Source organism: Nicotiana tomentosiformis, chromosome 1 (genome assembly GCF_000390325.3).
Source record: "Nicotiana tomentosiformis chromosome 1, ASM39032v3, whole genome shotgun sequence".
NCBI lineage: Eukaryota > Viridiplantae > Streptophyta > Magnoliopsida > Solanales > Solanaceae > Nicotiana > Nicotiana tomentosiformis.
Window position 1 is genome coordinate 1645205 of NC_090812.1, and position 15115 is coordinate 1660319.

The 15115-nt window shown below is 35.6% G+C and overlaps 1 protein-coding gene across 1 annotated transcript; it reads left to right on the forward strand.

Moving 5' to 3' along the window:
- Positions 1 to 716: 716 nt before the first annotated feature.
- Positions 717 to 11302, forward strand: LOC104118057 (uncharacterized). The gene is made up of 7 exons (XM_009629235.4): positions 717 to 987; positions 1097 to 1197; positions 9051 to 9119; positions 9266 to 9324; positions 9777 to 9837; positions 9917 to 9970; positions 11003 to 11302. The coding sequence occupies exons 1-7, from the start codon at positions 837 to 839 to the stop codon at positions 11279 to 11281; spliced, it is 774 nt and encodes a 257-aa protein (XP_009627530.1). The 5' UTR covers positions 717 to 836; the 3' UTR covers positions 11282 to 11302.
- The last annotated feature ends 3813 nt before the right edge of the window (positions 11303 to 15115 follow it).

Here is a 15115-nt window from a genome sequence, read left to right on the forward strand (position 1 = left end):
TCATTCAAATGAGATTCTACTTTAGTGATCACTCATTATATGCTAAATTTATTAATGATTAATTATTTCTAATATTAGGTGGAGTAGTTTCAAAACTAGACTAATAACACAATTGTGCTAAATGAAGGGAAAAAACGAGCAACTACATAGAATCACAAAAAATAAAAGCTGGAAAACGAGACTATTATTTACATATTAAAAAGTAATCTATCATTTTAACATAGTTAAGTTTGCATATAACCTCATCCAATAACAAAATTCAACTTTAACGACATCACTCATTATAAGTCAAGTTTGTGGATGACTTATTCTTTCTAAAATTACGAGGTATAATTTTTTAGAAATTTTAGAATAATAACATAGATAAATATAATAAAAAATAAAAAATAACTAAGAAAGAAACAAAATATGAGAATTAGGTAGAAACACGCGAACTAAAGGTTGGGAAATAAGAAATAAGAAAATAAAGCATAAATAATATAAAAAAATAATATTTGAAAAAAAGAAATCAAAAAGTTAAAAATAGAAAAAAGAAAAAAGAATAAAAATAAAAAGTAATTAAAAATAAAAGAAAATAGATTAAAAAATAACTTTGTAATTATACAGTATGATGACCAGCAAAAAGAAAAGAGATTCAAAACATAACGGTGATTACATTCAATTATAGCCAAATTTAATTACAAGGTGACTTCCGAACAGCCTTACAAAAATGAACAAATAAATGTATACAAAAGACAAAACAGAAAAAGAAAAGAAAGAGAAAACCAGTGCAGAAAAGTGCTTAGCTTAGTTGATAATGGTGAGATAGCGGAGAATGACATTGGTAGTTTGCCGGAATGGACCGAGCTGCTCTGAAAACCCTTAACGCCGTAGCTTCCCCTCTCCATTTCAGGGCAAAAACTTCACTATTCCGTCCATTTTTATTGCACAATCTCCATTTCCCTCTCTTATCTCCATCTACACGTTTATCTCCACTTCGTTCTCTATGTACGTCTATTAATCGAACATTTTCTCATTTTCCCCTTCGGGCTTATCTAAACTATTGATATATTGAACTCCCAATTAGTTTTCTTTAAGCTGGGTTTATCTGTTGCAGGTGTAAGAAGTGATGCTATAACTATGCCTAATGAAGCCGGCGAGACAGCAGTTGAAAAAGCTCAGAATAAACTTCTGCAAGTTGTGTTAGTCTCTCCTCAGGTACTGAACAAATATTATCTACTTTTTTGTCTTCCTACGTTAGCCTAGCTTTGGACATACAATTAGTTAGTTTTAGGAATATATTGTGAAAAATAACGAGAAAAGCACCCAGGGTTTAGTTCAAGCGGCAAAGGTAGAGGTTTCAGACTTAGGTCATAGGTTCGAGCCATGCGCCCCTGCACTATACGAACTAAGCCTGTTATTTAAGTGGAAATGATAGAAGGGTGAGTCCATTATCCCGAAGTTTTGAAGATTGCGGTTGGTCCTAAGGGTCGGTCTCAGATGGATTTCTCGGTCATAATAAAAACAAGAAAAATAAGAGGAATGCGTCATAAACAAGGAGTGTTGAGAAAGGTGTTACATAACTCATTAGAGGGTAGATTAGTCATTTCACTATACTCAACCAATTAGAATTAAGTAGGTGGTTAAGTTAGTTAGACAAGTGTTAATATATATATACACACACATGTGTATGTGCACTTGAAACAATAATTTTTCTCATTTTTCATCATCTTCTTCTCTCTTCCGTCTTCTTCCTCTTCTTCTATACTGGGTCTGTACCTTTCTGCTCTTCTTCTTCTTCTTCTTAATACAATTTCATGGTATCAGAGCCATATCTAATAATCTCTAGCCTGTGGTTCGATCTTAATCCCACAAAATCTACTTTTACTAGCCTGTGGTTCGATCTTAATCCCACAGAATCTACTTGCCAATTACTGTTAGTGTTCTTGAGTTCTTGGTTGACAATGGCGATTGAAGATCAGCTGAATCATACAACTGAGCACCATACTCATGCACCAGCTCCAACTCCTACATTGGGAGTGAATCAAGCACCTGGAATAGACTACAATCATCCGTTATTTCTGTCTCCTTCAGATATCAGTGGAATTCAAATCATATCGTTCCAATTGACAGGTATTGAAAACTATTCTATCTGGTTTAGATCTATGCGAGTAGCTCTATTGGGAAGGAACAAATTGGGGTTGGTAGATAGTTCTTGTACTAAAGAAATTTTTTCAGAAATAATGTGGAATCATTGGGAAAGAGTTAATGCAATAGTCCTTTCTTGGATCATGAATTCTGTAGCTAGTGGATTATTAGGTGGAATTATGTATGCTTCAAGTGCTCAAGCAGTTTGGAATGATTTGTGTGAAAGATTTAACAAAGTAGGCGGTGCAAGATCCTTTAATCTGCATAAAGAAATTGCAACCTTAAGTCAAGGAACTGCCTCTGTGTCTGTTTATTTTTCATAATTGAAGGATTTGTGGGAAGAATTTGAAGCATTGGTTCCATCCCCTGGTTGTGATTGTGAAAAATCAAAAGAATTTGTAGTGCATTTGCAGAAATTGAAATTGTTTCACTTCTTAATGGGGTTAAATGACTCATACAGTCAAGCAAGAAGCCATATTCTATTAATGAGCTCCATGCCTACTGTCAATCAGGCATATGCAATGATCATAAGTGATGAAAGCCAAAAAACAGTAGCAGCTTCAACAAGATTATTAGGTGCAAATTCAACTAATGTTGCCGGACAATATGATGTGGCTATGTACTCAAGAACAGGTGGAAATCAAAGGTTTAATCAGAAAGTAAAGAAGAACTACAATGTTCAATGTGAGTTTTGCAAACTCAGAGGTCATAGCAAAGAAAATTGTTACAAAATTGTGGGGTATCCTAAAGATTTTAAACTCCGGAAGAAAGGGGGAGTTGGGAACTATACTGCTCATAACACACTGACTGAATCTGCAGCTCAAAACAATCAATACACAGGAAACACAAGGTTCAATAATGCAGCTGCCTATAATGTTCTAAATGTAGACAATTTGCAGAACAACTAGACTGCAGGAAATGCATTTGGCCAGTTCACTGGATCAATAGATACTGCAAACCAATCAATGAGGCAGAACATGAGTAATCAACTTAAATTGCAAGGTCAGCTGACCAGTTGCACCTTTACTAAAGAGCAGTATGAGCAGATCCTCCATATGCTAAACAACAATGCTGGGCCAACTTCTAATGCCAATGTAGCAGGTACATCTAAGTATTTTAAAGACTAGATAATAGACACTGGGGCTATCAACCATATGATAGCAGACATGGACTTGTTGGACAAGTCTACTATAGTTCAAACTCAGTATCCAAAAAGAGTGTTTATGCCTAATGGAGATGTGACACATGTTACACACACGGGAGCTAGTACCTTAGCAAGTAGAAACACAATAACTAATGTGTTTTACATTCCTCAATTCAAATTCAATCTACTCTCAGTTTTTAAACTGACAAAAGAGTTGAGATGCTTAGTAGCCTTCTTCCCTGATTTTTGTATTTTTCAGGAGCTCTTCACTGGGAAGGTGAAAGCGATTGGTAAGGAAGATGATGGTCTGTACATACTAAGAAGTCAAGCAGCTGGAAACAGAAGTGAAGTTACTCTTACTGCTACTGAAAGTTCAGCCAGTTATGATTTCAGCTCAGTAGAGGATATAGATTTATGGCACAGGAGATTTGGACATGTATCAGCAAATGTACTTGGGAAGTTACTACCTATTAAACTAGAGCTTATAGCAGAAAAAGTGAATAAGTGTGCTGTATGCCCATGTGCAAAGCAAACAAGACAACTTTTTCCTACTAGTTGCATTAAAACTACTGCTTCATTTGATTTGGTTCATGTAGATCTTTGGGACCATATAAAGTAGCTACATTTGATGGTAACAAGTATTTCTTAACAGTGGTGGATGACTTTTCCAGAACAACATGGCTGTTTTTGCTCAAACTTAAGTCTGATGTCTGCATTATTCTTCAACAATTCATAATGCTTGTAAGGACTCAATTTAACAAAACAATTAAAGTCATCAGAACTGACAATGATACTGAGTTTGTCAATACAAGTATACAACCTACAACAATATGTTCAATAATCTTGGGATAATCCATCATACAACCTGTGCCTACACACCACAACAGAATGGTGTGGCTGAAAGAAAGCACAGACATATTTTAGAAGTCACATGAGCAATTAGATTTCAGGGACACATACCTATAAGGTTTTGGGGATACTGTGTATTAGCTGCAACCTATCTGATTAATAGAATGCCAAGTTCTGTACTAGCAAACAAGTCTCCATATGAGAAATTGTATGGGAAGAAGCCTTCACTAAAACATCTTAAAGTACTAGGATGCTTATGCTATGCAAAAATAGTGCAAGAACAAGATAAACTGATGCCCGGGTCTAAGGCAACCATTCTTATGGGATATGCAACCTCTCAAAAGGGATATCTACTATATGACATTAACAACAAGACCTTCTTTGTCAACAGAGATGTTATCTTCAAAGAAGACATCCTTCCATTCAAAACTCTCAATCAAACCAAAGTTCAGCCTATTTTCATGACTAACAGCCTTCAACAAATATCAGAGGAACCAGTCAACCATTCACTACTGAAGTTATTGAACCAAGTCATAATGACTTTCAAACAATTGAAGTTGGTGATTTCCACAATGGTACAGAAGATTCAAATCGACAAAGCCCAAACTTATCAGCTGATCAACTACAGCATACTACCTCTGAAGCATCACAACAGAACACAATATTTGAGGTAGCAACTGAAACCTTACCTTCAAATACTATTCAAGTTCAATCATCTAGTCAACAAAATTCTACTCTGTCAACAAAAGAGACTTTGAAGAAATCAAATAGAGACAAAAGACCACCACTTTGGATGAAAGACTTTGTGTCTTTAAACATTCAACAGGAGCCTCCCTATGCCTTTTCTAAATTCATAACATATGAAAACATTTTTCCTACCTATCAATCCTTTATTGCTGCATCTTCTTCTGTATCTGAACCTGCAAACTACCATGAGGCTGTCAAAGATCCTAGATGGATAGATGCCATGAAGGCTGAGATTGAAGCCTTAAAAAACAATCACACTTGGGATATAGTTCCACTACCTGAAGGTAAATCACCTACAGGATGCAAGTTGATTTACAAAATAAAGTATAAAGCTACAGGGGAAATTGAAAGATTTAAAGCTAGGTTGGTCGCAAAAGGATTTAGCCAAAAAGAAGGAATTGACTACCAAGAAACGTTTTCACCAGTTGTAAAAATGAAGACTATAAGGACTGTCCTAGCAATAGCTGATGCCAAACATTGGCATATACATCAAATGGATGTATATAATGCATTTCTTCAAAGGGACCTCTATGATGATATCTACATGGATTTACCTCAAGGATTTAACAGTCAGGGGGAGAGGAAACCAGCATGTAGACTTATTAAATCCTTGTATGGATTAAAACAAGCACCAAGGCAATGGAATGCCAAGCTAACTGAGGCTTTACTGAAAACTCACTTCCATCAGAGTCAATATGATCACTCATTGTTCTTCAAAAAGACATCATAAGGTATCACTATAGTTTTAGTTTATGTTGATGACATGCTTATAACTGGAGATAGCCTAAAGCTAATTGAAGACACTAAGACAGGTCTACCACAAGTATTCAAAATGAAAGATTTAGGTAAACTCAAATATTTTTTTGGCATTGAGTTTGCAAGATCCAGTCAAGGAATCCTAATGCATCAGAGAAAATATGCACTAGAATTGATCTCGGAAACAGGCCTGGGAGCAGCAAAACCTGCCATAACTACTTTGGATTTCAACATGAAGTTAGCTACCAGAGAGTATGATGAATATGTCAAAAAAGACAAGGATGTCGACCAGACATCTCCTTCAGTGTTCAAACATTGAGCCAATTTTTACAGAAGCCTAAAAAATGTCATATGGAAGCTGCACTCAAAATTGTAAGATATCTAATAGCCTGTTTGACCAAGCTGGAGAAATCAGCTTATTTTGAGAAGTGCTTTTTTTAAAAGTGCTTTTGAAAAAAGTATTTTTGGAGAGAATCAGTTTGTGTTTGGCTAATCATTCTGAAAAGCACTTTTGAGCAATAATTTGTGTTTGGCCAAGCTTTTCAGAAAGTGATTTTAAGTATCAAATTACGAATAAGGACATTAATAAATTTACTTAATAGTTAATATTATAAGTAAATAAATAATCTTAAATTTTTTTTATTGCAAGAAATAATTAAATCTTTTCATTTTATTTAAATAAAATATGAAAATAAAATTTAAAAGTACTTAATTCTTTTAATATAAGTTAAATGTATTAAAAATTATTCAACAAATATAAAAGCATTCACCTCTAAATTCACTATATATTAGAAAACTATCCTAAAAATAATAAGAAATTTTTATACATTAATATCATAAGTATTAGATTTAACGGTTATTTTGGTATATACTATATTTTGTTAAGGGTATTTTTGGTAAGAAGAAAAGTCAAAACTGTTTCTGCTTCTGCTTTTGGGAAGAAGCTACTTTTTTCTGCTTCTCAGAAACTTGCTTCTTCTTCTTCCCAAAAATACTTTTTTTCCCCCAAAAAACTTGGCCAAACACCTCAAGTTAGAAAAATAAGTGCTTTTGAGAAAAAAACACTTTTAGCCTCTTGAGAAGCTTGGCCAAACAGGCTATAAAGCAACAACCAGGACAAGGAGTTCTTCTGTCCAACAAATGCAGCAATGAAGTTACAGCATACTGTGATGCTGATTGGGCAGCCTGCCCTCACTCTAGAAAATCTGTATCTGGTTATTTGATCAAACTTGGTGAGTCATTAGTTGCTTGAAAGTCTAAGAAACAAACTACTGTTTCCAGAAGCTCAACAGAAGTTGAATATAGGAGTCTTGCATCAACAGTAGCAGAGTTAATTTGGCTACTTGGACTAGTAAAAGAACTGGGAATTGATGTTAAACAGCATGTGAATGTTTATAGTGACAACAAGGCAGCTATGCAGATTGCGGCAAATCCAGTTTATCATGAACGTACCAAGCATATCGAAATCGACTGTCATTTCATTAGGGAAAAGATCTTGCAAGGCTTGATCACAACAAAATACATTCCTACAAGAGATCAACCAGCTGACATTCTGACAAAAGGACTTAATCGAGTTCAACATGAATATCTCAATTCCAAGCTAGGAGCTTTGAACATCTTTGCACTTCCTAGCTTGAGGGGGAGTGTTGAGAAAGGTGTTACATAACTCATTAGAGGGTAGATTAGTCATTTCACTATACTCAACTACTTAGAATTAAGTAGATGGTTAAGTTAGTTAGACAAGTGTTAATATATATATACACATGTATGTGCGCTTGAAACAATAATGAAAGAATAACATTTTCTCATTTTTCATCATCTTCTTCTCTCTTCCGTCTTCTTCCTCTTCTTCTCTACTGGGTCTGTACCTTTCTGCTCTTCTTCTTCTTAATACAATTTCAAGGAGAGACTAGTAGTAGACTAGTACTCCCTCTGTTCCAGTTTATGTGAACCTATTTCCTTTTTGGTCCGTTCCAAAAAGAATTACCCCTTTATAAATTTGGAAACAATTTAGCTTAAACTTCCTATTCTACCCTTAATGAGAAGTTTTTATAACCACACAAATACTCTGGACCCCTTTTTGACTTGTTTAGGACCACAAATTCCAAAAGTCTTCATTTTTTTTTAAACTCCGTGCTCAGTCAAACAGGTTCACATAAATTGGAACGGAGGGAGTAGTAGGTATTAAGTGGAATTGGGATCTTACACTTTCTTTTCACAACCTATAAAACGGTTAAGTAGTTGGATATGCTATTGATAGAGTACTATCTGAACATGAATGAATTGGAATTTGTGAGCTGGAATATGTGCCTGTCTATAAAGGAAGTTAAATATTATTTTGCCAATCAAATTACTTAGTTTTGCAATGTGAATTAGGCATTTCTTGATTTCTAGATGGGTTGGAATTCCACTAAATGCAATCAATTATTAGTGTCTGCTTCGTACTAGAAGTAACTATAGTATAATCATAAATCTAATACGCAGTGTTAGTGAATGTCTTTTGAGCTACAGACACACACTGAGGCCAAAATATATAGTAATTTTTAAATAAATCTGAGGCAAAAGTATCAGGTGCTGCAACCTTAAGTATCCTAGTTCAGTTTTCTTGAGCTTATCAGTTGGTTGGGTGGTTTTGCAATAATTAACATGTTAAGGATATAAGGGACTGTAACAGTGTTAATGGTTCTTTTACTTATTAAGATCTTGACAAATGTCAAGATTTTGGAATGGTTTGGGTTTAGTGTAAGTTACAGATTCAATTTTGATGGGCCGTATGATGTAACCTAGCTAAATAAGCTTGTTTATCTTCCCAAAGTTATTACACTGTTTGTCGCCAGCGTGTTGGATAATTATTTCCTCTGTGTGGTATTTGAACTGGAGAAGGTGACAAAAACAGGTAGGAGTCTGGCAGAAGTGTATGACCGTCCAGTGTCCAACCATGTTAACCTGACTTAACTTTTCAGTTCATTTAGTCCGTCTTGAGAAACTTTCTATTTCTTTCCCCTATCTTAACAAATTAAGGAAATTTCTCTTTCTCTTCCCTCTCCCCGGCCCCGCCTCCCATAGGTAATTAAAGGTATTTTTTTCTAACTTAAAGAGTCTGTAAAAAAGATTCTTTTGATTAAAAGGTATTGATAGCCGATGCTTTGATACAGTTTGAGATTTGACAGTTTCCATCAGCTTGGTCTAGCTGGAGATACATGGATTTTTGTCTGCAATTTGTTAGTGTATAAAGAAGTTAAATAGGTGAATCATACAACGTTATCATTCTATGCCATAGGATGTTTACATTTTCTCTTTGATGGTGTATTTATTACTTCATCTTCATAAGCAGGGAAACTAACGATCACATAAACATTAGAACACATATTATTGGATTGCAAAACAACTGAATGGTTCCATCTCTTCTATTTCTCTGTATCAACAGATACCTGGAAACACTGGAAGCATAGCAAGAACTTGTGCAGCCTCAGCTGTTGGACTGCACCTAGTTGAGGTATCTATGCACATTTTTTAGTTTAAGTATCTCTGTAGTAATTTTGCATGGTGCTAGAACAGCTGTTACTTTTGACCAGTAAAATATACTGGCTTCTTTTACTAGTGACATCAAGACCCGTATTTTAATTTTCTTTGCTTCTGCAGCCGTTAGGATTTCCAATTGATAATACAAAGTTGAAGCGCGCTGGACTTGATTATTGGCCGTATCCTTTCAGCAGTTCACTAGTTGTGATTTTATAATATCTTTGATCTAGGAGAGTGTTCCTGTGCAATGTACTGATATCCGAAACTCTTCATAATCTTTTATACTTGTTTTTTTACTAATTGCTGTGAAACTGCAAATTATCATTTATATTCTTTAGTTTGTTAGTTTTATTTTCGGATTCTTTGCCTGTTTCTTGACTTGCCAGATCTTTTGACATCTATTTTTGATATAGTTGGAGAGTTATGAATAGCTGCTCAATACCCATAGCTTTACTCATTGATTGTCCTGTTTTGCTGCATTTAATCATTTCTTCGGTTAGTCATGTTTTCAAATGTCAGTATTTCAATTATAAGAGTTCTCTTATAGTGCGTGTATCTGTAGTCTGTAGATCTCTATATTGTATGGTTGGCGATTTTCAGAAAGTTTTCAACTGTTAACTCTTCGCAACAGATACGTTGTTGTCAAAGTGCATCGGTCTTGGGATGAATTCCGCGAGTATTTCAGGGGACAGGTCTCTTTTTACCCCATTCGTCTACATTCAAAACATTCAGATGACTTGGACTAAATTCATTCTTTTTCCTTCTGTTCAGGCTGGGGAAAAGAGGCTGTTGGCATTTACAAAGAGAGGAACAACTACACATTCAGTAAGTTAGATGTTTTTTTTCTACTCATATTTTCTCTCAGCTTTTACCCCCGGGAAATTTATTAGCAAATTGAAAATAAGTTATTCTGTCTTGACTTGGGAACAAAACATAGAATGAAATCTTTTTGCTGTCACTGTAAATTCTGTAATGGTACACTAAATGCTGGTGCTGCAGATTTTCGTCTAGTTTATCTGACATAGGCCATAAAGTATTTGGGTGCAAGACTAATTTAAATTAAATTAATTTTAGGCCTAGTCGAAATTATTTTGGATGATGCCCTACAGTTTTTCTGATCAACCACCTCTTGCTGTCTTAAATACTTTCCTTCTCTCTCTCATGTTCTAAGAATTTCAAATGATTTTGAGCATATCATTTCAGTTGCTCTCAGCTTTCCTTTTTCCTTACAGTTTTATACTATTATTCTTCCTCGGTGACTCCAACAAGTTTGGAACTGAGCCATAGTTGAGTTACTGGTGAGCGTTTTACCGAGAAGCCAAATGCTGTCTGTGTCTGTCTAAAGAAAAAAGTAACTACTTTTAGCTGTTGCTGATCTAGCCATACAAAAAATTGGCAGTCGTTTCTTTTATGTTATTTCCTTTTATTTGGCTGCTGAGGTTGGAGAAGTAGGAGGCAGAAGGCACAAAGGAAAATAATTTCGATAGAACAAGGAAATGGTAGACGACACCACTTTAATTATTTGTTTCCAATAGGTGGACAGAAAGGAGCAAAAATTATGTTTCCACTTTGCTTTCTTGACTGCATTTGAAAATTGTAAGGAACATGGCTAAATTGGAACTCTTCTTGGCTCCAGAAGTATTTTTTATTGACAAGCCGAAGATTTTCCTCTTACAGTTCTTACCAAGCCAAGCATTGTTGCTTTTCTCATCTAAGGTTATCTGTCTAATGAAACACACTATGTTAATTAAGGGTATTCGTGCCGATCCACTCCCTTTCACGATGAAAGCCGGATTAATACAAGCAAATCCTTCCTTATAACGCGAATTTGATGTAACTCTAGTATCATTGATGCAGGACTTCTCCTACAAAAAGGGTGATTGGCTTGTATTTGGCTCAGAAACTAAAGGATTACCACCTGAAGCCCTACTTGATTGCAAGAGTGAATCTCTTGGAGGAGGAACCCTACGTATTCCCATGGTTGAAACATACGTTAGGTGCTTGAATTTATCGGTAAGTGTTGGTATTGCTGTATATGAAGCTTCTCGACAAATAAACTATGAACAACTTCAGTGTCCACCTGACACTAGTATGGATATCGAAACATCATTTGTTACTGAAGATATTTATGCTTAACTTCTTTGTTTTGCACTTCTACTAATCCTGTTATGTGTCTTACCCAATGAAGCAGCAAACGAGAAAGATAAACATATCTAGATATTAAAATGTTTAATATCTTAGTTATTGAGTTCTCACTCCTCTTGTCTTGCCATTTTATGGACAAGCTTTGGCCCACGACTTTTGTACGCAATATATAAGCTAAAAACGCCTCTTTTAGGTCATCTAACATATTGGGAAGGGGGAAAAAAGCCACGACAAAGCTGTGGAGGCCGGAATTCATCAAGTTCCATCTTTCTCCCACCAAACTTAGTAATTTTTATGTTTCTTTATATGATTTGTTGTTTGGCTACCATGTCTATATGGAGCTAAACTTCACGTTCTAGGGTTGTGGTTCTTTCATGACTATTGTTATTCGGATATTGATTTTGACTTCTTGATTTATCATATTAGTTTATTTATTCAATCTTGCGCTTAATTATTTAATTGCTTGATCACCAATTGAATACTATCTACGAATCTAGAATTGAACTCGAAAGTGGGAATTCTATATTGCATATAGGATTGAGTAGGGCAAGTTCTTGAACTCGGGCATCGGGGAACGGATTCGTAGTTAGGATAGACATATACCTAATTGCCTTGCTTGGTTGATTTACAGGAATTATAAATGCGTTCTTGTTGATTCTAACTCCATAGACATATAGGCGTTAGGTTAGCTTGAATAGGCGAGTAAGAACTCGACAGATTCTTATGAGCATTAACCCTGTCAACCAATAAGCTAGATAAATTAGTCGGTCAATTCAATTGAAGAATACAATAGGATTGTTAGATAGCCCATAACCCTAGATCGTTTTCATTACATTGATATCATAAAAATCTGCTCTTTCTCTGTTCAAAGTTTATTATTTATATTTTTTTATTTAATTAGTTTAGAATAAAATATTTTTAGGTTTAATTCTTGTTTAGATAATTAGGATAGTCTAATTTAGTTAATAGTTAATCATAAGTCCTCGTGGGTTCGACATCCGACTTTTAGTCACTTTATTACTTGACGACCGCGTATACTTGCGTGAGTGTGTTTGGTCGCAACAAGTTTTTGGCGCCGTTGCCGGGGACTTAGAAATTAGCTATTTTTCTAGATTAGACATTTTTTTTATCTATTCAATTTTTTTAGTTTAGTTAGTATTTGTTATTTATTTTAACATGGCATCTTGGAATGAAAATTATTCGAATGATGGTTATTCTTATTTTGATGATCCTTGTCCATATTGTGGAAGACCCCACTGGTGGAAAAATTGTCAGAATATTCCCGGGACCGATTTGTGCGCACAATCTCAATCCTTTGAGTGGAATATTTGTAATATGTGTGGTGGTCAAGATGGCCATTGGGATGGTTGTCCTAATCCTGTTCATCCTTCTCTGAGCCCTTATTATGATCTTTCTAATGATGTTTCTGAGTTTGATAGGGGCAATGAAGTGCAGGATATGGAGCCTGATGCATATATTAGGGATATTCTGAGACAAGTAGCAGAGCAACAGGATGAACTCAAAAAAGATATGAAAAGAATGAGGGCAGCAATCACAAGAATGAAGGCCAATATGGAAGAATTGAATGAAGAGAGCGAGTACCAGCAAACAGATAATTTTGAAAAAGTGGAGATTTTGAGCCATATGTCGCTGGTGGAACAATCCGAAAGATTAGAAATATATGAGGCTCAATGTGAGGAAATTACAAATGAGATGAGATACTTTATAGAAGGAAGAGCCAAATTGGGACAAGAGATCGATAAATTTGGTACTACTATTCACGACTTAGAGGCTCAATTGAATACAAAGGTTGATGCGTCTAACGCCCAACAAAATAGTAATGAGTTGTCAGAAGCTGAAAAGGAGCTTATACGCCAAATTGAGGAGCTAAAAGTGGAGAGCCAATCATTCGAGCATATTTCTGTTGATGATGCCCATGTTGAGAAAAGTACACTAGAGCCATGCGAGGTAGCAGATAATGTTATATTTGAAGACTCTAATGTGTGCACATATGAGGATATAAATAGTAATACAATTCTAAAGTTGGGGCGTGTTGGTCCTCATTCTAAACATTTTTCGACATTGTATTTGGATGATGACATGGAAATCGAGTCATCTAAGCCTTTGGAGGAGTCAATGGAAGAGGAACATGATGCCTATATTTTTGAATTTGTCATGCCAAAAAGCAAAAATTACATTCCTCATCTAAAGGCCGAGAAGTGTAGAGTGAAAAATTTATTACTTGGCCTGGTTATCTTTGTAGCCCCACCACTGGAGCATAGCCGCAAACTGGATGCCATGTTAGGGGCTCAATTCATAAGTTCGAGGTGGAGGCAAAAAGTGGTTCACGTCGTGCCGCTACGTTAAATCAGGCGCTTGTTGGGAGGCAACCCAGCGTTACTGCTTTCTTTTATTTTTGTTTACTTTTTATTTTATTTTATTTTTATTATTTTGTAGTATTTATTTTTGTTTTGTAGGATTATGAGCATAGGAAGCAAAGCCATTAGAAGAGTGCAAAAGAATAAAAATAAAATAAAATAAAAAGTAAACAAAAATAAAAGAAAGCAGTAACGCTGGGTTGCCTCCCAACAAGCGCCTGATTTAACGTAGCGGCACGACGTGAACCACTTTTTGCCTCCACCTCGAACTTATGAATTGAGCCCCTAACATGGCATCCAGTTTGCGGCTATGCTCCAGTGGTGGGGCTACAAAGATAACCAGGCCAAGTAATAAATTTTTCACTCTACACTTCTCGGCCTTTAGATGAGGAATGTATTTTTTGCTTTTTGGCATGACAAATTCAAAAATATAGGCATCATGTTCCTCTTCCATTGACTCCTCCAAAGGCTTAGATGACTCGATTTTCATGTCATCATCCAAATACAATGTCGAAAAATGTTTAGAATGAGGACCAACACGCCCCAACTTTAGAATTGTATTACTATTTATATCCTCATATGTGCACACATTAGAGTCTTCAAATATAACATTATCTGCTACCTCGCATGGCTCTAGTGTACTTTTCTCAACATGGGCATCATCAACAGAAATATGCTCGAATGATTGGCTCTCCACTTTTAGCTCCTCAATTTGGCGTATAAGCTCCTTTTCAGCTTCTGACAACTCATTACTATTTTGTTGGGCGTTAGACGCATCAACCTTTGTATTCAATTGAGCCTCTAAGTCGTGAATAGTAGTACCAAATTTATCAATCTCTTGTCCCAATTTGGCTCTTCCTTCTATAAAGTATCTCATCTCATTTGTAATTTCCTCACATTGAGCCTCATATATTTCTAATCTTTCGGATTGTTCCACCAGCGACATATGGCTCAAAATCTCCACTTTTTCAAAATTATCTGTTTGCTGGTACTCGCTCTCTTCATTCAATTCTTCCATATTGGCCTTCATTCTTGTGATTGCTGCCCTCATTCTTTTCATATCTTTTTTGAGTTCATCCTGTTGCTCTGCTACTTGCCTCAGAATATCCCTAATATATACATCAGGCTCCATATCCTGCACTTCATTGCCCCTATCAAACTCAGAAACATCATTAGAAAGATCATAATAAGGGCTCAGAGAAGGATGAACAGGATTAGGACAACCATCCCAATGGCCATCTTGACCACCACACATATTACAAATATTCCACTCAAAGGATTGAGATTGTGCGCACAAATCGGTCCCGGGAATATTCTGATAATTTTTCCACCAGTGGGGTCTTCCACAATATGGACAAGGATCATCAAAATAAGAATAACCATCATTCGAATAATTTTCATTCCAAGATGCAATACTAACTAAAATAAAATAATAAAAAAAACATGA